This window comes from Syngnathoides biaculeatus, chromosome 5 (genome assembly GCF_019802595.1).
Source record: "Syngnathoides biaculeatus isolate LvHL_M chromosome 5, ASM1980259v1, whole genome shotgun sequence".
Classification (NCBI taxonomy): domain Eukaryota; kingdom Metazoa; phylum Chordata; class Actinopteri; order Syngnathiformes; family Syngnathidae; genus Syngnathoides; species Syngnathoides biaculeatus.
In genome coordinates, this window is record NC_084644.1 from 3,976,539 (window position 1) to 3,999,599 (window position 23,061).

The following is a 23,061-nucleotide window of genomic DNA, read 5'->3' on the forward strand; positions in this document are numbered from 1 at the left end:
TGGCAAAAAAAAAAAGAATAAACATGTTGCATGTTATATCTAACAGTTTTCAGCCTGAATTATTGCAAGTGTGTTACATAGAAGTTACATATTTGTAAATGAGTTGTCATGCTTGTGTTTTTTTTCCCCCCCAACACTAACGGCTGTGTTTCTAATTCCACTCTGCATCCCTCGTATTAGCAGACAGAATTGTGGGTGATGAAGGATTTACTTTGTGTTTTGTATCGCACACAGGAAATGAAGAACGGGTTTTCGCAGTAGTCTCTCTTCATTGGCCCCCTCTTCCTCTCATTAGCGTCCCACAGGAACTAGCCAGTCATTTGGTGACGGGGAAATGATAACATGCCCGCTGTATTTGCGCGGAAATGGCAGGGTGCGGGGGGCCTGACGCAGCAGGTGCTGTGCCGCACTTAAACGGCCAAGAGGGACACCTGGTTAACGTCACTAAGACGACGTGCGCCGATGGAACTAACCCTTCACCCCATAGACATAACAGTGGAAATGTAAATTGTCTTCCTACTCCTTTTGGACCGGCAGCATATGTTGTTTTGGTAGTTTGTGTTCTTTTTAAAAAAATTTAATAGCAATTAATGCGCTCCTTGCACATGTGCAGTTAAGCTAGAAATATAAATGCAATTGCTCAGTAGTAGTATGGAATAAATGTAAATAAATAAATCTACTATCACCTTTTAAAATAGAACATTGCAATATTTGGAAATCTACATTTTTATCACACTTTTTTTTTCATTAGATCTAAACTGTGCACCTTAATGGAGTATGTACAGTGTTAGTTGTTTCAAATGCTGAGCATCCCACTTAAGATGTTTTTTTTTTTTCTTTGTACTGTTTTACAGCCAGAGTCAGTGAAGTTGTGCTTTGACTTTCAGTAAGTGAACTTTTATCTGTTCCTTAACACCCATTTTTTTTTTTAAATTATTATGATTATTTCTAAACAATAGTGTGTACAGCAGGAAACCTACGAAGGCTGCAGAAAATGAGCTCAAGTGTTAAATCGGTGACAATGTACTATAATTGATCCATCCATCCATTCTCAAAGCCGCTCATCCTCACAAGGGTCACGGGAAAGCTGGAGCCTATCCCAGCTAGCTTCAGGCGAAAGGCAGACTACACCCTGAACTGGTCACGTGTCAATCGCGCTGCCCGCGACCCTCGTGAGAGAATAAGCGGCAAAAGAAAATGGATGAATGGACAGCTCAGGGTGTACCCCGCCTCCTGCCCCTTGACAGCTGGGATAGGCTCCAGCACTGCCCGCGACCTTCGTGAGGATAAGCGGCAAAGAAAATGGATGTGTAGATGGTCTTATGTCCCTCTGGGGGAAATTAGATCGCCCACATGCAGGCATCCAAAGAGTTTCAGAGTGGAAGAGGTGTGAACTGAGTGGGCCACTTGAGCTGGGTAGGTAAGGATAATGTCTTGCTCAAGGGCACCTTGAGAGTAGCCAGTAAGCAGAGAGATGCTATCCAATAACCAGTTGCTAGTTTTACATTTTTGTCCATAGTGGGATTTTAACCCACGTCGTCTGACTCCAAACCCCAACTTCTTGCCACCCCATACAATGTAATCTAAAAGTCACCTTTTAAAGGAGTCCGGTCGCTTTTATGAAAAATATTTTATTAGGTGCAGACTATGTCAATCGATGGTTTGCCGTGTCACACAGACCAGTCAACACTGTTCAATAAAATGTGTTAAGGTAGTAGAAATAAATTATTCTGAAACAAATAAATAGGATAGGCACACACAATATTTTATAAATACAGTGCAAATACACACCAAAACAGTTTGAAGAGTCATTATTTACAATACTGTGTACAAATGGGTTGAACGTAATGATATACATTCTACTGAGTCACAACTCAAGATACATTTAGGGCAGCAGCAAGTTCGGAGCTAGAAAATGTTTTGTCCACTACGACTTCTCACTGAATGTCCGCAGAACTTCCCGAAAGTGCCGCAGTATTTGACGTCCCATTTTCCCTACGGGGAAAGTCCCAACTCCCTACAACACTAACACTATCCATGTAAACAAAATTAGATGGTTGAAATAGATCTAAAATCAAATATAACACAGTGTTGTTTGAATTCCACTCTGAAAAAAAAGCTTTGTGTACAATACATACGTTAGATTAGAATGAAGTGTCAGCTCCTTATATTGATTGTCGGCAGCATTTATTTGAATATGATTTTTTTTTTTTATGGCGCTCATGTCCTTGACTTTTCACCCACCTTTTCTGCAAGAATCCTGTGAATTGTTAAACTTCTACAACCACAAATTGAAGAGAATAAATGCTAATTACTTTTAGGCATGATTTGTACTTTTTTAAGCAACACGGAACAGAAGTGAAGTTCGTGAAAATACTTTTTGGTTTGTGGTTTTCACCCTACCATTTTAATAATAGAGTAACTGCGGCGTCTACTATCCGATACGTTAATATTTAAGAAGCCAATTAAAAATTTGTTTGAAGGGAAGCAACTCTAAATTGATAACTATCGACATCTTGTCGGTTTAACCACCGTGCTGAGACGTGTGGCAAGAGAGATCACCGTGAAATTATCCAATATGAATTGATCGGTTTAAAAAAAAAAGATCTATTTACTACAGTTAATATATCAGTGATGTATAGTGCCAGAGTTGGGAAACATTGGAATCGACCTCACCAGATGAGTCTAACTGGGACAACATGAGACCCATTTGCCAAATGCTCCCACCTGCTGGACATTGCGTGCAACAGCAACAGTTCCCCACCGGAGTCTAAATGTGCCGTCCGGGCAACAAGGCTGATGTGAAAATGAAATTGCAAAAATACATGTAATAACAAAAGCAATCCTTCCGTTTTCCTCCTCTGTCAGATCTGTATTTCCTGATTGACCAACTCTCTCCGGCGGTCGTCCGGCTGCGTGACCTCGGCTTGCTGACTTGGTCCTGAGTATTAAGAAGAAGGCTACACGGTAAGTGACGTCTTTCCTCTCAAGTCCGAGGCTCCAGCCTGTGCGACAGTTCAAACAGGGTCTGCTGATTGTCGATGATGTGAAGGTCGTCCACGTAAGCGTGCACTTCCGCGCTGCTCTTTGGGCTGATGCCGTTCCCTGGGGGGGGGGGGGGGGTGGGGGGGGGGGGGGGTTCAAAAGAGGCCATTCGCATTCATCGTCACATCTCTTCGCCGCCGGTCAACTCAGAATAGGAGTACTGACCCAAATGGTCCCTCTGACACTGTCTGATGAGGCGGACGGTGTCGGCTATCATGTGCTGGTGAAGAGGAGTAAAGTAATCAATGAGATTTGAAATCGAGAAATGCAGCACGTCTCGTGCGTGACTTACCAACTTTTCGAAATTGACCAGATTTTCGTGAAATGTCTTGTTGCCTTCATGAATGAATGTGATATCTTGAAAAGAAAAACATGGACGTGTTTAGTTTTTAGCTAGATGTGGTGCTGCATCTGCATATTGATCCTCTACCAGAGCGGCACCGACTGCCGGAGACCAATTCCGTGTGTGTTGTGACGTACTTGGCTGATTTTGATTCTGGTTCTGATGGTGTGGATTGTACCTTTAAGTAGCAGAGGAAGAAAGGGGATCTTTGGTGCCTTCATCTTTCTGAAGGTGTCCCGGTAGGCCTTGTGGTTCAGCGAGGGATCCTGTCAAGACGAAACAAATGTGTGGGATGCGAAAAAGCCCAAAGTCTTTCACCTTTTTAATTTTTCTGTAATCACTGAAGTACAGATGAAGGAATTTTACAATTTGTACATAAGGATGCATCTCAATTAACTTCAATTTTGTGGAATGTATTTCAGTAGTCTTGGTCAAAAAGTACAACTAATACAAAACAATAAACATAATGCATATGCCACAAACAAAGCTAAATATTTCAATATTGCTATTTATTGTATACTGTACAAAATGTATCATTTACAGCTAAGAAAACATAAATTTACCCTTAAGAAATTTGAATATTCAATCAGATTTTTTTTTTTTTTTTACTGTAGAAAGGAGTAGTGAATAGGGTTTCCTTTAGCTGTCTTTTTTTTAAAAAAAATATTCTTCAAATACGCTATAGTACTGAAAAACTTTTTTGTGGTATTCTTATCTTACTGAGGTACATTTGTGGACAATATTCAATGTAACGATTTCAATGAAAAATCTCAAGTTACACTTACCGTGATGCTCTCTAGCTCGGAAAACAGCTTTTTAAATTTCCCAGGAATTTTCTGGAGGAATAAAAATGGCATATTAAAATGTGACATTTTCAAGAGGAGAGAAAATTGAGATTGTTACCTCCCACGTCTGACTCAAGCGACCGACAGCAGCAGTGTTCAGGCCCATTATAATGGCAAAGAAACAGTGCAGGTTCCTCTGTGCTTTGCAGCTGCCAAAATGACGAGCAGTGACGTAAGAGACAGCAGATAGTCTTGCAGTTCATTGATTAGACACTAGAGAGCAGCATTTAGACAAATGGGCAAGTGACTACAATATTTCCTCACATTGGGTGTATACAGTACTCAACTAGAGAGGGCAAGTGGGGCATTAAGGGCTGCACTTGGTTCATTTTTTCCATCCATCAATTTTCTTCCCCGCTAATCCTCACGAGGGTCGCAGGGAGGGCTGGACTCTATCCCCGCTGTCAACGGGCAGGAGGCGGGGTACACCCTGAACTGGTTGCCAGCCAATCGCAGGGCACATCGAGACAAGGAGCCGCACTCACAATCGCACCTAGGGGCAATTTAGAGTGTCCGATTAATGTTGCATGTTTTTGAGTGTCCAATTGGTGCACATTTTTGGAATGTGGGAGGGAACCCACGCAGGCATGGGAAGAACATGCAAACTCCACACAGGCGGGTCTGGGATCAAACCCGGGACCTCAGAACTGTGAGGCCAATGGTTGTACCAGCTGTGCCGCCGGGCATTTTTTCCTTAAAGTAAATATATGCATGTATATCTATATTTATAATGTTCTATAGATAACCCGATGATCAAAACAATGAAATATTTGCTTCCTTTCTTCCATCCTCTCTCCCCACTCCAAGCAAGACATGCGCTCCTTTTGTCAGAAAAAGTCAGAACTATAACTTGTTTGAAAATTTTCAGGTTAGTGTTTAAAATTCGATCATCTTTTATTCCACAATGAACTGTGCTTTCTCTTTAAACAGCCGGGTCAATGGCAGCTTTACAGACGCCGTGTATGTGGCGTGTTCTGGTCAATGTGTCAGTCGAAAAGGGAACTTACACCCAGGGAGTGGCCTTTTTTTTTTTTTTTTTTTTTCAATTTTGTCAATTAACGTGGAAACTGTGATTTGAGGAAATATGATTATACGGATGCTTACTGGGCAGCTATCTTGATGAACTTCTTGATGAGCTGCACTCTTTGGCTGAGCGCCGTGCACAACAGCACTTCGGTCATCACCCACAGTTGGATCTCATTGCAGCGCTGAAGGAGCATCTCTAGCGTCGCCGTGTGGCCGCCGCTCGTATGACGCCTGAAGGTGAAGTAGATCAGCTCTTGCTGAAAAAATGAAAACAGCAACACGGATCATGAGCAAGGCAGAATGAGGATCGGGTCTCCGATCAGATTTGAACAACTCTAAACAGTTAAAAGAAAAACAGATCATATAAAATTAAAGGTCTGGTACAAACCTCGTGAATGGAGTCAAATATGGACCAGTCAATGTTGCTGAGAGCGACAGCCATGCTCCATGTGTTCAAACTAAGCATGCGCGCGGTCCTCTGTTGTAGTTTTGAGTTTTCTGCCAATGGGTTCTGAGGCCAAATGAAAATTAAAAAAAGAACATGACACAGCGCAAGATGTGAGTTATACTGTATGATTATTCTTGAAATTGTTCCGTATGTACGTACGTCCTAATCAATTATTTACGCTCCAGATCACGCATTAATTTTAAATCATTTACCTCACCAAATATTTCGGATATGCTTCCAATTTTGTGCTAACAGGTCTTTCGAGGAGTCGAGTGCAGAAGAATTCGTGGGACCAAGCAAAAAACCCAATGGAACATGAGCCAAGCTCTTTCTCGTGCCCTCTCATTTATGAAATGTTCCAATATTTCAACCAATGATTCCAGATCGGAGTAACATTTCTTGTCGTGAGAATGGTGTACTTGTGCCCATATTCTGTCAGGTAAAGTGACTGACGTGACTTGTTGTTCTTCCTACCGCGACTTCAGCCAGGTCCTTTCTGCAAACGTGCAGTCTTCCCACCTGCCGCAGCGAAGGGGAGAAAACGTTGTCGTGAGGCTGCAGGAGGAGTCTGCCTGCAGGGGAGGAAAATGTATCACGCATCGGGTAAGATCTGTCAACAACAAGAGGACTCCACTTGGAGGAAGACAGGCACTCACTTACCTCTTTATCATTGCCTAGAAAACATTCGGGTTGGCCCCAATAAATGGCAGTTTACAACAACGCTGAAGGTTCAGCACGTAAGGAACCAGGAGTTATTTTGAAAGAAATATTATGTCGTGTCATTATCCAAGCTGCTTATCCTCACGAGGGCTGCGGAAAGCTGGAGCCTATCCCGGCTAGCTCCGGGCGAAAGGCGGACTACACCCTGAACTGGTCGCCAGTCAGTCGCAGGGCAGATATCGACGCCGTCACTGAGCGGGAATCGATCCCGCGCTGCCCGCGCCAAAGCCAGCCGCGTGTACCACTACACCATCAGTGACTCCGTAAGAAATATTATTTCCTTTTTAATAAGGTAAGAGCTCGATTAACTGTGCATATAGTGAGTAATTAAATGTTTTTTGTCAGACTTGAAAGTTTTCTTGAGCTACTCTGTTTATTGTTGTTTGCATTTCAATACATATATGCTCACTGCTGGGTATTTAATACAATTAATTATGTACAGAAATGACTGCAATCTAATACTGTACAAGAATTGAATGAAAATGACAAATGAGAAGTTCAAAAAATGTAAATATGAAAACACCAGAGGGACAAACACCTCATAGTACAGTATATCCCAAAGTTAGCATGTTTTGAGAAATAATGTACATGAAATAATATAATATTTACTTACCTCCAGGATAAGTGACGGCCACCAGCACCAGTTCCCCCTGGGAGACGTCCATCCTCTCGGCCACTGCTTGGAGCAACTCCTGAGCCACAACGCCGGGATGGGCTCTCATGCTCAGGTAGGAGTCCATCGTGATGTACACGCGACACGGGACTGCACACAGCACAGTGAGTATTCGATCTCAAGGCTGAAAAAGAAACCTCAAATGCTTATCAAGGAAACTGATTGTGAAGAATGAAATAGAGACAGAAAGCGTGACCGATGACGTGTCCGTCATATGCTGTGCACGCTCGTGCTTGAAAAAGAATCAAATAAAATGCCCGTCCTTCATTTTCTAACAACTGGATAAGACTAGTAAACAAGCAATGTGAAGCGACCTCTGGCAGCTGAGAGAATTTAGAAGTGATGTTGAATTAGCAATATTTTTTTGCAATTTTTTTTTAATTAGTACTTAGTTTTAATTCTTTGTAAATAATAATGTAGTAATAAAATTGTATTAGGTGTTGTAATACCACACCACATGTTATGAATAAATCACGTCAATAATGCTAATGTTGACATGTCTATGAATATTCTCTTTCATCCAGGCCATTTGATTCTCAGGGCATTAAATCGTTGGCACCGCGAGCGGCTGTCTTGGAAAACATTTTGTCCCTCCTCAGAGCCGGCTTCATCCGTTCATGCTCAAAACTAGTTCCAGTGCTAATGCTAGCATAGTGCTGGCAGTGAAGCTGTTCTTTTGGACAGCATTGTCTCATTTTTACAACGACGCGCTTTCATAATCGCATGTCTTAATGAATGGTTGCGGGTTTTTTTTTTATTTATTATTAGTATGATTATGTGCTGTGTTATTACTGAACATGTTCAAGCTGTGCATAATGTTGCAGTGACCTTACAGTAATATTAGATACAGGACAGTACTGTATAGGTTTTAGTAAAAAAGAAAAACCTCTGCCTACTGTTTTGTAGAGCAAATTATTTTTAGGTAGTACTTGGAAGAAAAAAAAATATGAACAAATGATTGAAGCAACGCGAAATATAAGTGGTGCATTTTCCTTCTCATGCTTCACTTATTTATTGTCGGCGTATGATCATCTCTGTATCCCAATTGTTTCAGGCTAAACGTTATATTGAATTCTGGCTTTTGTTGCTTGTCAGTGCTCTGATAGTCGTGGTCTTCGCCATTCGCTTCCTGGGAAATGCGCAGGCTTCTTTTCGTGTTTCCTCGTTTTCGTGTTCCCCCCACGAGAGGCTTCCCGACAGTACGACGTGCTGTTGCGACCTGCGTTTCTCCACAACTGGGTCATAACGCAGGAATGTGCGTGCCAAACTGTCACATTCAGTCTTTGGCACAATTCCCATTGTGACTGCTGCTGGCAGTCGCGCCTTATCTGGACAGCTTTAGGAACAACAATGACGGCAGGAGCGTGTGCGTGTTTTACCTTCCTTGGTCTGTCTGTGCGTGGCCCTCGACAGGACCCCGTTCTCTTTCAGGCTCAATTGGTGGAAAAGTGCTTTGCTCTGGAGGAAAGGAAATGAGCACAGAGTACCACGTAACAATGTCCAACAAGGCAGGAAGTGCGGGGATGCATAAATCAGCGAGTACAGTGCACTTTGTACAGAATGGACAGTTTAGTTACATCGAAACCGCTTCACTCACTTTTCTTTGAGGGGAGTACTCTTCCACCACGCTGGGAAAAAAAAAAAAAAAAAAAAAAACATGAGTAAATAAAACAAAACACAGAGGCCCGAACATGTTTCATTATTTAGCCCTTGCAGCGAATTTCGTGACGTTCGTTGTTGATTTGCATAAGTGCATCTCCTCCACGTGTTTCGTTGCAGCAGCCCGTTTGGTGTATTTTTTTTTTTCAAAATCTTATTTATTCTGCCTATTCCCCACGGTTAAGCCTGATGGATGCCCGCGACGGATTGCCCGATGTCTAGCGGGGTCCTTTGCATCACGATAGAACCAGCTTCCTGGGCTGCGGCCGTCCTGGCCTCACAAAAACACATCTCATCGCATCGCATCGCAGAGTGTTGTGAATCTTAAGGCAGCCTTTTGCAAGGCTTCCACAGAAGCAATGGCGTTAAGTTACGTAGCTCTTAGGGACACGAGACGGGCTTTCTTTTGCGGAAAAGCGACGTAGATTGGCTAAGTCCGCATTCTAATAGCACAAAGACGTCCATCTCGTCCTCCCAGTGGGCCTCGTTGTAAATAGTCGAGTATGTCACTTAGTGCCACCCACACAAAGTGTTCTGTTTGTGGTGGGTCTCCCTCTCTGGATGTGGGCAGGAATGAGTCAGTGGTAGAAAACAGCAGCAGCAGCATCGGGCGGGATCCTTTGCGCTGGCTTCTAATGGGCAGCAGGACAGAACCTCCCCTGGGAGATTCTGATTGGAGGCTGCGGTCCACGGAGGGCAAGGGGAGTGCTTGGGGGGGGAGTTGCAGTCACACGTGGTCAAGTGTGTGGCAGCTGGGGGGGATTGTAACCTCCACCGAGGAGGTCATGTTTTCATCTCTGCTTGTTTGGTAGCAAACAGGATTCTGCAAGTACTAAATCGATTACAACAAAACCTTCTGGGGGGGGGGGGGGCAAGAACTCTCTGACCCACCCATGGCCTATTTTTTGGATATATATTTATTTTTTTTCAATATAATACTGATCCAAATTAGGATTGTTTGGATTTTGGGGAGGCTTACAGTGTAAAGTAGATTAATAATTTAACATCTATATTTATGTATGTGTGTGTGTACGTATACTAACGATAAATATGTATTGATATTTTACAAGACGTGATCCGGAGAAAAGAATAAAGCACTGTAAAGGGAATTTATACCTGAAACTGTACCTAATGCAGTAATCCCTAATCGTGGGGAAGAGAGGAAATTATCACATTTTTGTTCTTTGATTCATTTATGTATGACAAGTCTTGGTTCGTGTATCTGCCAGAGATGTATTGCGCATTAAATGCTCTCCCACAAATTGGCAGAAGTTGGAATTAACTTGGCCATCCATCGCCATTCATATAAAAATTTGGATCCCAGTTTACTGCCATCTCGCACAGTTAAAATTGATTTTTTTTTTTTTTTACTTCAAGTAGCCGCCAATGGCAGTGAAAAGAAAGATTTAAAATGATTAAGTACATTTGTGACGACAAAGAGACGAGTTCATTCTTATATCTGCATACCTATTGACCTTTTGTGACATTTTCTTTTCACGTTATACCACGAGATTTGCATAATCCAAAATGTGCCACGGCTCCATAAATGTTGAGCGCGTTATAGAATACAATATGTCCTTAAATCATAAGTTTAGTATGTGTGTGCACATGCATCTAAATACATTTTTCTTTGAACAGCTCAGAATAATTTGATGACCGTGTGGCTTGCGCCTCGCACATTTTTCCTGCACATTAACGAGATGTTGCAACGAGGCGCCGCTTTCATCCGAGATGAGCTCCCTCGTTACCCAGCGAGGGCAGAAAGTGTGGCAAAATGTGGATATTAAAATTGCAGCCTCGCTTCAGTAACTTCCTGCGCCGCACACCCAACGGGGGGCGTCCCTCGCCTAGCGCGGTAACATCACAAAGCCCCACACCACCCCACGAAAAAAAAAAAAAAAAAAGAAAAATACCGACCAACTTTAGCAAAATATCTCTAAATTGATGCTTGCACATTGCTGTATTATTCAGATCTTTTTCTAACCTTAGGGCTGCTGAGATTTGGGTTCAGTGTGGGCAGGTTTTTTTCTTCATGCCAAGGTTCGTAAACCTGTCATTTATCAGACAGCTCGTCTTGATGTTATTCCCTCGATTTATGGAGATTCCTCACAAAAACCTCCCTGACATTCATATTTCCGTGCACTGGATTTCATCATCGGCCTCTGAAAGGAGGCATTGATGAGAGAAGAAGAAGGTTTTGCTTTGTTCCAGCGCACACGTTACAGTATAGCTTGAAGCTTCTGCACAAGTTCATACTTGTACTGGTTTCACCCCAAAATTGTAATATTGCCGCCTGTAAATTATTTGGTAATCGGTCATTGATGATCTGGGATTATGTTACTCACTGTCTGCGATGCAGCTGGTAAAGCTTCTGCAGCTCCCTCACGTCCCTCTCCAAGGCGGGGTGCTCGTAAAGGTCATCCAGCATGTAACGGTACAATGTCTGCAAGGAAAAGTCTGCTCGTCAAACTCCTTCCCCGCTTTACTGTCAACCTCTACCTACCTTCATGAAAACTTTGACATGCTCGTCCTCTCGCAGGAAGTCCCTGCAGAGAAGCATCCACTGCGACACCAGGTGCGCCACTTTCTGTTTCCTCTCCAGAGCCTCCTTCGCGCCCTCTTTCACTCTGCAGCGCTTGCAGCAATAAGTAAGTGTGGGTTAAGGCGAAAGGTGTGACATGCGTGATTCTGACTTGAGGCGGATTCGCTCGGGAGCCTGTTGAATGCGGTGGCATGGCGGGGAAACATTTGGTTGTTATCGAAGGATATTGTCCCAGAAGAGCTTGGCATAAGTCGCTGGTTGACATAAACACGGGATAGGTCAGCAAAAAGTCATCCAAAAGTGTGTCTGTAAGCACAGAAAACGTCATTAGAATGCAAAAGGAGCTTTTTCGGTGCTACTGGACCATTTCGAATCTTGTTTCTCCGCCAGTTGGACTCGTTTATGAAGTGGAGTCGTATCAAAGGAGCGCAACATGAGAGAAATTTCTGAGAGGGAAAAGTCCTCCGAGCCTCTGATTGTGACTCCCACCAGGCCAGTAAAGATTCTCCGTTTTTTTTTTTTCAGCTTCGCCTGCCCAAACAAGCCCGAGCGTGGCTTCATCTCGGGCTGTAAATGTGCTGGGAAGTGTTAGTTGACTGGCTGCAAACTACGACGAAGTCACTGATCACGCTTTCTTTGTGTGTTGCTCGTCCTCATCGAGGTTGTACATACTTGCATATTCCCGTAAATTGATCAAATAAAAGCTGATCAAGGAGCATATATTTTTTCCCCCAAAATATTCACATTGAGTTTTTCCTTTATTCAATCAAATAGAAGAACTAAGGACATTTTCTTTCCGTCCATCCTTTATCTTTTGCCGCTTATCCTCACAAGGGTCGTGGCGAGTGCTGGTGCCTATCCCAGCTGACATGAGGCAGGGTACACCCTGAACTGGTTGCCAGCCAATCACAGGACAATTTAGAATCTCCAATTACTGTTGCATGTTTTTGGGATGTGGGAGGAAACCGTAGTGCCCGGAGAAAACCAGCACAGGGAGAACATACAAACTCCACACAGGCGGGGATCGAACCTGGGTCCTCAGAACTGCGAGGCCAACGCTTTACCAGCCGAGCCACCGTGCCGTCGGACATTTTCTCTTGTGGTTGAAGCATTCAACTACATATACCGTATATGAATTGCATGAAAACACAATTCCTCATCCGATATTCTTAATGTAATCTGGACACACATGTACCGTATATTTGACCAATGTGTTTTATTTAAACGATCAAACCGCTCGTCTCGCAGTGGTAATCTGCGTTTGCATCGCGCTGATATTGTGTGGCCAAACATTAAGACAGACCTTGACAAACGGAAACTCATCATGGGGGAATTGATCCGCTCTTTTTATAATCTTGCAAGGAATCAATCAGGCTAACAATTGCTTTTCTATTTCGATAAGTGCGCATGAAATTGATTGTCGCACCCTTTGAATTCAGCATGGATATGCCACTTGTCAAAAGCTTAAAATCCTTGTAGCTTGTCTTTATGAATACAAAATGTTCTTTACATATTTTTTTAACCTGCTGCTCGACAATGTACTGAAAAAAAAACCCTCGGTTCGGTGCTGCCGTGGTAGTGAAGTTATTGAAGTAGCTGACTTTTGTGCAGCCGGCAGGGGATCAATTCCTGATTAGTGCGCCCATCACGATCGCCCTGCGATGAGCTTCACTTACAGAGGTCTCGCGAACGGTCACATCGGAGACGTAAGAGGAGTTAAAAGCAATGAACCTCATTTTGTCTTCCTTGCGGCGCTCGGAGAAGCCAGAATGTTGCTACGAGCGTGCATGTTTTGACAATGACTCAGCGCTTTACAAGCTGACAAACTGTGAGACAATTTGATGGCACAGCAGGGCGGGACAAATTGACAAGTGTCCAACTTCACACCCGTGTCCACGCGTGACGACATCGCCTTACGCATCGGCGCAGCTCTTGCCTCTGTTACGGCTCAAGCGCTCTGATTTTTAAAAGGTGGAAAAGCAGTGGACCGGAGATCACTCCAGGCGTCATTTGCATTTTTCCCCACGTTTGCTTTGGGCTCCGCCCCCCCCAACACTAACGGTATACTCCGTGACATAGATGGATTGAGGTCACTATTTGCCTCGACATGTATGAAGGTAGCCGAACAGCGGTGAGATCTGCCGTTGGTGTGTCAGAAGAATTCAAGGTGGAGGTGGGACTGCATCAGGGTTCCGCGCTGAGCCCCTTCCTGTTTGCGGTAGTAATGGATAAGCTGACAGACGAGGTTAGACTGGATTCCCCTTGGACCATGATGTTCACAGATGATATTGTGATCTGCACTGAAAGCAGCAAACAGGCGGAGGAACAGTTAGAAAGATGGAGACACGCACTGGAAAGGAGAGGAATGAAGATTAGCCGAAGTAAAACAGAATATATGTGCGTGAATGAGAGGGGTGGAGGGGGAAGAGTGAGGCTCCAGGGAGAAGAGATGGCGAGGGTGGACGACTTGAAATACGCGGGGTCAACAATACAGAGCGACGGAGAGTGTGGTAAAGAAGTGAAGAAACGGGTCCAAGCGGGGTGGAACAGTTGGCGGAAGGTGTCTGGTGTTCTATGTGACAGAAGAGTCTCCGCTAGGATGAAGGGCAAAGTTTATAAAACGGAGGTGAGGCCGGCCATGATGTACGGATTAGAGACGGTGGCGCTGAAGAAACAACAGCAAGCAGAACTGGAGGTGGCAGAAATGAAGATGTTGACTGAATTACTAGTTCCAAATTATATGTACGCCATATTTATGACAGTGATCTTATTGAGTAAATCAGCCCATTACATATGAGCGGGTGGAGACGCATCGCTGGCTCTTTGTTCTTCTCTTTTGAGGCGTTTGGCTCTTTGAACTCGTGACATCCCCGCAGTGAGCTCCACTCCCCGCCTTTCGCAGTGAACTCGTGCTGAATGATTACCTCACAGCACCTGCGAACTTTAAGGTAAGCGACGCTCTTGTCGATGCGGGATTAGACGTGTGCACGGTGCGTTTTCGTCCCACCGTGTTCTTATTTTGATCCGTCGTATTGAGTATTGCTGCAGCGATAGTTAAGCCACGAGGCAACATCGAGATCAATTTCATTCACTTTGTCATCAGAATGAGTAATGATCGCCGTCGAGGTGCTTTGCCTGCCTCCATCCCGATGACGGATTAAATGCGATCACCTCCATTTACCAGGAGTCCTAGCATGTAGCTCCCTCTCTTTTTCTGTCCCTCTCATCCGCTTTCCATTCTGGAGGCCTCCCCCTCGCTACTCTCTGCCAGCTGCAATCACAATTTCTCCCGCCAGCTTCGGGAACAGAGTTTCCTCTGCCTTGGCAACAGTGTCACATTATTATTGGCGTACCTGCTGCCGCAAGAAAAAGTGAGTGCGTTTGTTGGAAGAGTGTGTTTCCATTCTGAAGATAAGGCTTCCTGCTGCTTATACGATAAAAGCTTTTAAATGAGGAGAGCCAAACTGCGGAGTTGGGGAATGATTGCCTTGCGTTATAGGAAATGTCATGAAAAACAATGATGACATCCACGTGGGGGGGGACTGCGAGCCTGGCCCAGCTGACTTCAAGTGAGCTGGGCTGCCTCCTGGATTTGTCCCCGGTTAAGCACAGAGCACATAAAGATATGCAGGCAAAAGAACCCAAAATCACAATCAAACATATTGCTCATGATCATATAGTTTTGGTGCTATTTTGTGGTCTCTTGGTGTCAAGAAACTATGTTGAAATGAGTTGAGTAGCTTCATGTGGACCTTCTTGTGTAGTCTATGATCAATTTTAGAAGGAATCTTTAAGACGGAGCAAGCAGGCACTACAACTGAAAGCATGTTTTTGGAATGTGGGTGAGATGAGATTTGAACCCATGACCTTTGACTGCTGGGCAGCAGACTCTTATAGGCAGATGCCGATGCTGACATCTGGCGAAATAAGATTCCCATAAATGTTCAATCGACCGTCCTCACCTTTCGTTCCGCATATCCTCACAAGGGTTGCGCGTGTCCCAAAAGCCAATCCCAACTATCTTCGGGCGAGAGACGCGGTACACCCTGAACTGGTCGCCAGCCAATCGCAGGGCACAAACATCCAAACAACCATTCAGACTCACATTCAGACCTAGGGGCAATTTAGCGTCTTCAGTTAAACTACCCTGCATCTTTTGGGGATGTAGGATGAAACCGGAATACCGGGAGAAAACCCACACAGGCACAGGCAGAACATGCAAAATTCAAAGCTACACAGGTGGGGCTGGGATTTGAACCCCGCATTTGCCTAGCAAATGTGCTAACCGGTCACCCACTACGCTACCATTAATTGACCAATTATCCATCCATCTATTTTCTTAGCCGCTTATCCTCACAAGGGTTGCGGGGAGTGCTGGATTCTATCTGAGCTGTCAACGGGTAGGAGGCTGGGGTACACCCTGAACTGGTTGCCAGCCAATCGCAGGGCACATCGAGACAAACTGCTGCACACTCAATCACACCTCGGGGCAATTTAGAGTGTCCGATTAATGTTGCATGTTTTTGGGATGTGGGAGGAAACCGGGGTGCCCGGAGAAAACCCAAACAAGCACGGGCAGAACATGCAAAATTCAAAGCTACCAAGGTCGGGCCGGGATTTGAACCCCGGTCCTCAGAACTGTGGCGCAAATGTGCTAATTGGTCGCCCACAATTAATTGACCAATTGATTTTTGTAACAAATCACAATGAACAAAATCACATAATTTTTTCTTTTTTTCTTTTCCCCCTGATTTAATAATGGCTGACATCGGTCAATTAAAATCGTCCGGGCGATTAATCGGTTGGGCCTCATTGATGACATCACAAAACCGTTTTAGCACTCAAGCGTTCCTGCGCATTTGGAAAATTTTACGACGTGGTCCCCGAAGGAGAGCCCAAAATGCTCGAACGAAGGTGCGTCACTTACTGGTCTCTTTGCCCTGTGTGGCCACCTGGTCCTCGTCCAGCCTCAAGTCATTCAGCATGTGGTCCAGGATTTTCTCCGGGGTCCCCGACACCACCGTGTACCTGTCAGACACCACAGAGTCAGCGGACGAGTCCTCGTCCATGGAGGACACCGAGCGGCCGCTGCTCCACTCTTCCTCGCCCTCCGTGCCCTCGTCGTCAATGTATCGGAAGTAGGGCACGTCGAAGGTGGGCAGAGTGGAGGGCTCTGCCCTGCCGGTCCTGCCGCTGCCGCTGCCGGTGCCCTCCTCGGACCCCTCTTCATCTTCGTCCTCGTCCTCCTCCTGCTCCACCAGGGAGGCGTGCAACAGCAGCATCTCGTCCCGCACCAGGCTCATCGTTGCCCTCGCGCCGGCAACGTTACCGTGGTTACCCTGCCATCCAGTCCTGCGTCCCCTCCTCACAAATAGTCTGAACGAGCCCCCCCTACCTGCTCGGAACGAACAGGCTCCGGCTGGCTCACGGTTCCATGCTGCTAAAGTCTATCGTACACAGTCCTGTTTGAGCAGTAGTTGTGATGGACGGGTGCGCGAGAGTGATCCAGAAAGACCGACGGGAGGTGGAGAAAGCGTTATTGAAAGAGGCTGGCAGGGATTTGTGAAGTGGCTTTACCTCCTGTTCCTCGCCTCCTCCTCCTCCTCCTCCCGCTTCCCTCCTCCCCTCGCCGGCTGTGACGACATCCTCCGGAGGATCAGAACGCAGCGGCCTCGCTCCTGCACGCGCACTGCCTCCTCAGTCTGGACAGGCTGGACGTGAGAGAGGGAGGGATTGTACTATCACCAAGGAGACCCCCCCCCACCCCCATTCCTTTCGCCTACTCCCACCCGGCATGTTCTCCAACTCACACAAATCATCGCTGATTTCCATCACAAAGCTCTGTCAAAGGCTGCACTGTAAATGAAGCCCAATTTCCACTGATCATTATTCACGTTGTATTCGTAGGAGCCCATTCAGGGATTATCATAAGCGGCTCATACATATTTTAATTACCGATTCCTGATGTCGGCTCTCTTAAATCATGACTGGTGCCTTGAGGGTCTCGGCGGGGTAAAGTTAACATTGTCCGCTGTCGCCAAGCTGTCTCTGTGATTTCATATTCAGATTTGTCACGCCAAAGTCGCTCGATGTGATAAGGATCAGAACCAGGGAAGGTCACCTCTGTTCCATCTTTAAATCTTATAAAGGGAGACGGCAGGTCCTCTTTTTGTGCACGGCTGAACCAGACAGTGCGGGTGGCCAACGCGCAGTAACTCCTCCTGACATCTGGTACTTTGCGCAGCAATTGTTATTGTGTTATGCCACGCCAGGAAGTTATCAAACCAATTTCTGTTTTCTGCTCATATTGGTCAACTGATTTTTGCAAACAAGACAACTCGAACTTGGGACGTGTTTCTCTACTTGGGTATGCATAAAGTACGCTTAAAAAAAGTTGTCAATTATGCAAAATTCCTCTGCGTTGTTGATTTCATTGACAGCGTCCACTATACATTAGAAACATTGTGATTTGGCTTGAATGTTTCAAACATTTTCAAATGTTAATCTTTGGTAAACCTCTCCCCGACAGATGTTTTGTTTTTTTTTTTTCTAATATGCATTGTTCTTTAATGAGTCCAATTCGTATTTAAAAAAAGAAATCAAACCGTCGGTCACAGAGAAGTTTTCCCAGGTTAACGAGTGGCCACAACACGCTTCCGTGTGGGGGGGCTGAAGGCTATCCCAGTGGTTTATTTTCTCTTTTTAAATATGCATTGGATTCATTTGAGAACAATGCATACTTTGAAAAAAAAAAAAGTCTGTCACGGAGAGGTTTACCAAAGTTTAACGTGTGGCCCCAATGCGCTTCCGTTTACGAGGAGCCGACTCACTGACTTTTTTTTTTCCCATCATAGTTAATGAATGCAAGCTTGTATAAAACCATGGGTCATTTATTCAAATATTGGTATTTGTATTGAAACAACCTGAGTGGCTCCATCGCTATGTGGGATTTATTCCTGATTGAGAACAGATCCAGCAAGAAAGTATTCATATGTGTCCAGACTTTTCTAGGCTTTCAAACTCTTCCATGTAAATCTCGACGACTTCCTCGCTGGATCCATCTGTAGATCCAGTTGTCCAAGACAAGCGGAAGCGGGTTAGCACTCCAATTTTTTATAGGCCAAAACATCGACTTCGGCATTAAATATGCGTCCAAGATGCAAAGTGTCCCTCATTTTTCCCGGTACTTTCATTTATGATCACCTGCTAAATGTTTAACGGTCTCGGACAAAACTCTGGGCGTCGTGCTATAATTTATTTCGTATTTTCGCGTCGTCTCCAACTGACTTAGCATTGAAGAATGCTTTGTTTGACCGGCACTCCCGGCCAGTGACGTGATTTGATGCCGTAGGTGCACGAGCTCTATACAATGGACTGATGTATTTCAACTCCCAACTTACATTTTTTTTTTTTTTTTGGTTCATTCCAGATCGTAGGAAGTATAAGGATTGATGGAAACCACATGACAATGGCAGGTTTGGATCACAGATGTTAGCCATAATGAGGACTTCACTGTACGGTACATGCACACGCATCCTGTCCTTGTTCACCCCTGGGGACCCCCCCCCCACACCCCCCCACCCCATGCCCTCCTTCTTACCTATCAGTCAGTGCAGCACTCATCCCTGTGTATGCAATTAGCCCTGCAGATACCCTGGAAGTGGTTGCTCCCCCCCGTCCCCCTCCCTAATTGCCTTTTCCACAGAAGCGTTCAAGCATTGCTTCCAAAGGTGCATTATCATTGTTACAATATGGTGTGTATATAAAAAAATAACATATGCGACTCTTGGGGTAGGTTTTTTTTTTTTTTCGTTCAACTTTTTCAGCCATTTTGAGATTGACAACAAAGATACTGAACAGGCGTTAGCAGGTTGATCACTGTTAACTGAGTTTGTCAGCACGACGCCGATCAGAACGCAAACTGGCCATTCCTCACGATGAATTATTTATCCGACGCTGCCCAACTCTCATCTAGCTCGAAAGTCTTCCTAAAATGGCTGAAGCCTGTAGAATAGTCCTCACTGTTGGAAAGCGTCGTGATTTTAAATGGTTTATTGTCTCTTTGGTTTCCAGATGCATTCTGCTGGCTCGAGGGGGGAAACGTCTCTGCTCTGTGCTGCTGGCGCACATGGAATAGAACCCTCAAAGGGAAATGTAGGATCTCGGTCCCGACACGGCGCACATTTGGGCCGAATTCCGCTCAATGTTGTTCAAACATCGGCAGAGGCGTTTGATGTTGACTTGGTTATCCCAAAAGTTCCTCGCACAAGCCTCTGTTCTCGCGCTTTAAGCTCTGATCAAATCAGCAGTGTGCGTGTTATGCAAAAAATATTTGCGTATGAATTTGCAAGAGAAGAGCAGCTCCAGGTCGTTGGCCAACTGGGTGATGCGAATTATATATGGAGGATATAAATAGAAATAGAAATAAATGAAGTAAGACTGAAAGTGATTGGGCGGCACGGTCGTCCGGTTGGTAAAGCGTTGGCCTCAGAGTTCTGAGGACCCGGGTTCAATCCCGGCCACGCCTGTTTGGAGTTTGCACGTTCTCCCCGTGCCTGTGTGGATTTTCTCTGGGCACTCCGGTTTTCGACCACATCCCAAAAACATGCAACACTCTAAATTATCCCTCGGTGTGATTGTGGGTGCGGCTGTTTGTCTCCATGTGCCGTGCGATTGGCTGGCAACCGGTTCAGGGTGTACCCCGCCTCCTGCCCGTTGCCAGCTGGGATCGACTCCGGCCCTTCCCGCGACCCTCGTGAGGATAAGCGGCAAAAGAAAATGGATGGATGGATGAAAGTGATTGCATAACAGTCAGAGCGCATTCGACTGGAACAGTCGTGCAGTCGCCATCTGGGGAGGCTGATCTCTTTGATGCCCATATTTAGATATGAATATGAGTCACGTGGCACGGATCCGCGTCGCATCATTGGATTACTGTAAACGATTGCATTATTTGGAAGACTAGACCACTAGATAATCTCTATATTTTCCAAGTCAGGTTTTGACTAAGATCTGTTCGGATCACACGTGTTGGTCATTTTGTACGTGAGGAATTTGTATCAAGTAATATTTAAATCACCATTTACAGTGCATAGCAGCAGTATGAGAATAGTTTGTTTTACGCACGTTATCAGGCACACAGATTAGCCAGGACATTGTGCAGCGGTCAATACGTCATTATGTTGAGATAAACAGATTTAGTGTTTGGAGAAAAGGTCGAGGACCCGACGCACTGGACTCCACCCCGAAGCCAACAAATGTCCTCGCATGGCGCTCTGGCCTGTTCGCGTCACCGCTTCCTGCCATTGTTGCACTGCCGGAGCGAGCGCAACGATCCGGTCGTCAGGAAGCTGAGCCCGCCGCCATCTCGACCAATCAGAGGCCACCGTTTTAAAAGTCAGGTGGAGTGATGATGCAATCTGTCCACAATGATTGAATTGTCCCGTTTTAACAATTGTTCACAAGCTCTGGTGTGTTCTCAGTGTAGCTAGTGGAACATGTCAATATACACTTAAGTTCTGAAGTCCTGAGAAAAAAAAAAATGGGTTTTTTATGATTCAGAATTTGAACCAAAACATTATTATTGGAGTATACAGTGAATGAAAAAAAACAAGACTTTTTATGAATACTGTGCTTCTCTGTTCAAATGTCAGGTATCCGTGATGTAAGAAAAACAATTTGATACCAAGTCATTTCAAAACTTCTTTGCCATTATTGTGACGTCTGTAACAAGTGTGCACACCCTTTTAAAAGGGTGTGTAGACTTTATGTTTCCACTTCTTCTTCTTTTCCTTTCGGCTTGTCCCGTGAGGGCTCACCACGGCGTTTCATCTTTTTCCACCGAAGCCTCTCTCGTGCATTTTCCTCGCCAACCCCAACCGCCCTCATGTCCTCCCTCCCCACATCCATCAACCTTTTCTTTGGTCTTCCTCTCACGCTTTTGCCTGGCAGCTCCATCCTCAGCACCCTCCTGCCGATGTACTCACTCTCTCGCCTCTGGACGTGTCCAAACCATCCAAGTCTGCTCTCTCTAACCTTGTTTCCAAAACATCCAACTTTGGTTGTCCCTTTAATGAGCTCATTTCTAATCCTACCCAACCCGCTCGCTCCGAGCGAGAACCTCAGCATCTTCATTTCTGTTCCCTCCAGTTCTGCTTCCCGTTGTCTCTTCAGTGCCACCGTCTCTAATCCGTACATCATGGCCGTCCTCGCCACTCTTTTATAAACTTTGCCCTTCATCCTAAGCGGAGACTCTTCTGTCACATAGAACACCAGACACCTTCCGTTTCTTCACTTCCTTCCCACAATCACCATTGCTCTGAACATACGAGTTTGTGTTGTGTTCCCAAATTTGTATTCCGAGCAAGCGTCAGGTACGAGTATACACTCAAGTTGAGCGGGCAAGGAGAGCAACAGCAACATCCAAAAAACTTGTGTTCAAATACTTTTGGACTTAACCGTACTGTGTAGTTTTATGTTTCCAAGGTGACATGTCTTGCAAATGAAGCTTATTGAGTAATTTATTATATTGCCTTAGTTTTGTGAGGTAATGTATGAGAACATCAGTCACTTTATATCTAAATTCTAAAGTATTACTGATGACATCAACAAAGGAAAACATCATCGAGAGCATCATTTTGGAGGCACTGAAGTTTCTCCGTTAATCCATTTACCGAGGTGTGATGCCAAATCTCTTTCTTTTTCTCACCTCATTTGTCTTCTCCGGGCCCTTGCTGTGATTCTGCAAGAAACGGCAGCCATCCTTGGCCAGTCTCTGGACCATTTCCAATCTGGACAGCTCCTCCTTGTCGTGCAGACCGCACGCGCCGCTCGGCTGGAGCGAGGGGGACACGGAGAACACGTACCTCAGACCGCAGTCCCACGACATCGCTGCCTCGCCGACCGGGACAAAGAGTTGCGAGTGGAGTCCGGGAGCTGACTCGAAAATGGAGTCCGCTGCGGGTGCGACAAAATCCCAGGGAGTCCAGGTGCGTGCGCACAAAGTCAATGACACGCTCCCTTCTCGTCCTTCCCTTGCCTTTCAGCACAGGGGCGGGGAGGGCGTTGGGAACGAGGGCGGCTTCAGGAAACATCTGGACGGTCAAACACACCCCAAAAGGAAGTTTGGGAATCTCTCGAATGCAGGAGTCTGGATTGAGGGACTGGGCAGGGTGCGTTGGTTCTGGAAGGTCAGACACTTTGTTCAGTCGAGCGGACAATACAACAAGCAAATGTCGCGCCACACTTGATCGCCGTGTTCGTATCGTTCGTCCCGTGAAGGAAGGCGGCATAATGATGAATTATAAATAAAACAGCATTTCAATGTCAATCTCTCTCGTGACGCTGATGTAAAATAACACAATAATCTTTTGAAATTCTAATTAAGTTTTTTTTTTTTTATATTATTGGACACATTTGAACAGCGTATTAATCATTGATGCTTGAGATGTTTGAATTTTCAAAAATGAAGTGCACTTATGACAACATTTGATGTAATTTCAACAATTCAAAGTGAATTAATCAATTCGTTGCTCAAATTTCCCCCAGCGTCCTAAAATCCTAATTAACTATTAAGGACCATACGTTATGTAACATTTTCAACATTTTCAAACTGTCATACTAGCGTAAAGGCTATTTTGGAGTTAATTTGTGTTGTGCAGCTGTCAGCATCAGAAAACGGTTTTAGCATATCATGCTGTGTAAGTACAGTAATATAATGTATGTGGCGTCCAACTGAGATTATGTATATTTATTTTTGTA

At 45.0% G+C, this 23,061-nt stretch overlaps 1 protein-coding gene across 1 annotated transcript; it reads right to left on the reverse strand.

Annotated features, from left to right (window-relative positions):
- Positions 1-1,619: 1,619 nt before the first annotated feature.
- On the reverse strand, positions 1,620-22,344 carry LOC133501077 (rap guanine nucleotide exchange factor 5-like). The gene is made up of 18 exons (XM_061820519.1): positions 22,010-22,344; positions 16,879-17,012; positions 16,229-16,329; positions 11,529-11,607; positions 11,263-11,407; positions 11,105-11,202; positions 8,698-8,728; positions 8,480-8,558; positions 7,041-7,190; positions 6,182-6,279; positions 5,648-5,770; positions 5,338-5,516; positions 4,292-4,382; positions 4,174-4,224; positions 3,567-3,654; positions 3,338-3,402; positions 3,211-3,265; positions 1,620-3,105 (listed from the first exon to the last, which is right to left on the reverse strand). The coding sequence occupies exons 1-18, from the start codon at positions 22,187-22,189 to the stop codon at positions 2,987-2,989; spliced, it is 1,866 nt and encodes a 621-aa protein (XP_061676503.1). The 5' UTR covers positions 22,190-22,344; the 3' UTR covers positions 1,620-2,986.
- Between the last annotated feature and the right edge of the window lie 717 nt (positions 22,345-23,061).

Bases quoted from the DNA above. Each gene is read 5' to 3' on its own strand.
- LOC133501077 (XM_061820519.1), bottom strand. From the start codon at position 22,189: ATGTCGTGGGACTGCGGTCTGAGGTACGTGTTCTCCGTGTCCCCCTCG. The intron at 7,191-8,479 runs GTAAAACACGCA...TGCTGTGTGCAG, and splicing joins GCACAGACAGACCAAGGAAG to TCCCGTGTCGCGTGTACATC. The intron at 3,403-3,566 runs GTACAATCCACA...TTTCTTTTCAAG, and splicing joins TCTTCCTCTGCTACTTAAAG to ATATCACATTCATTCATGAA.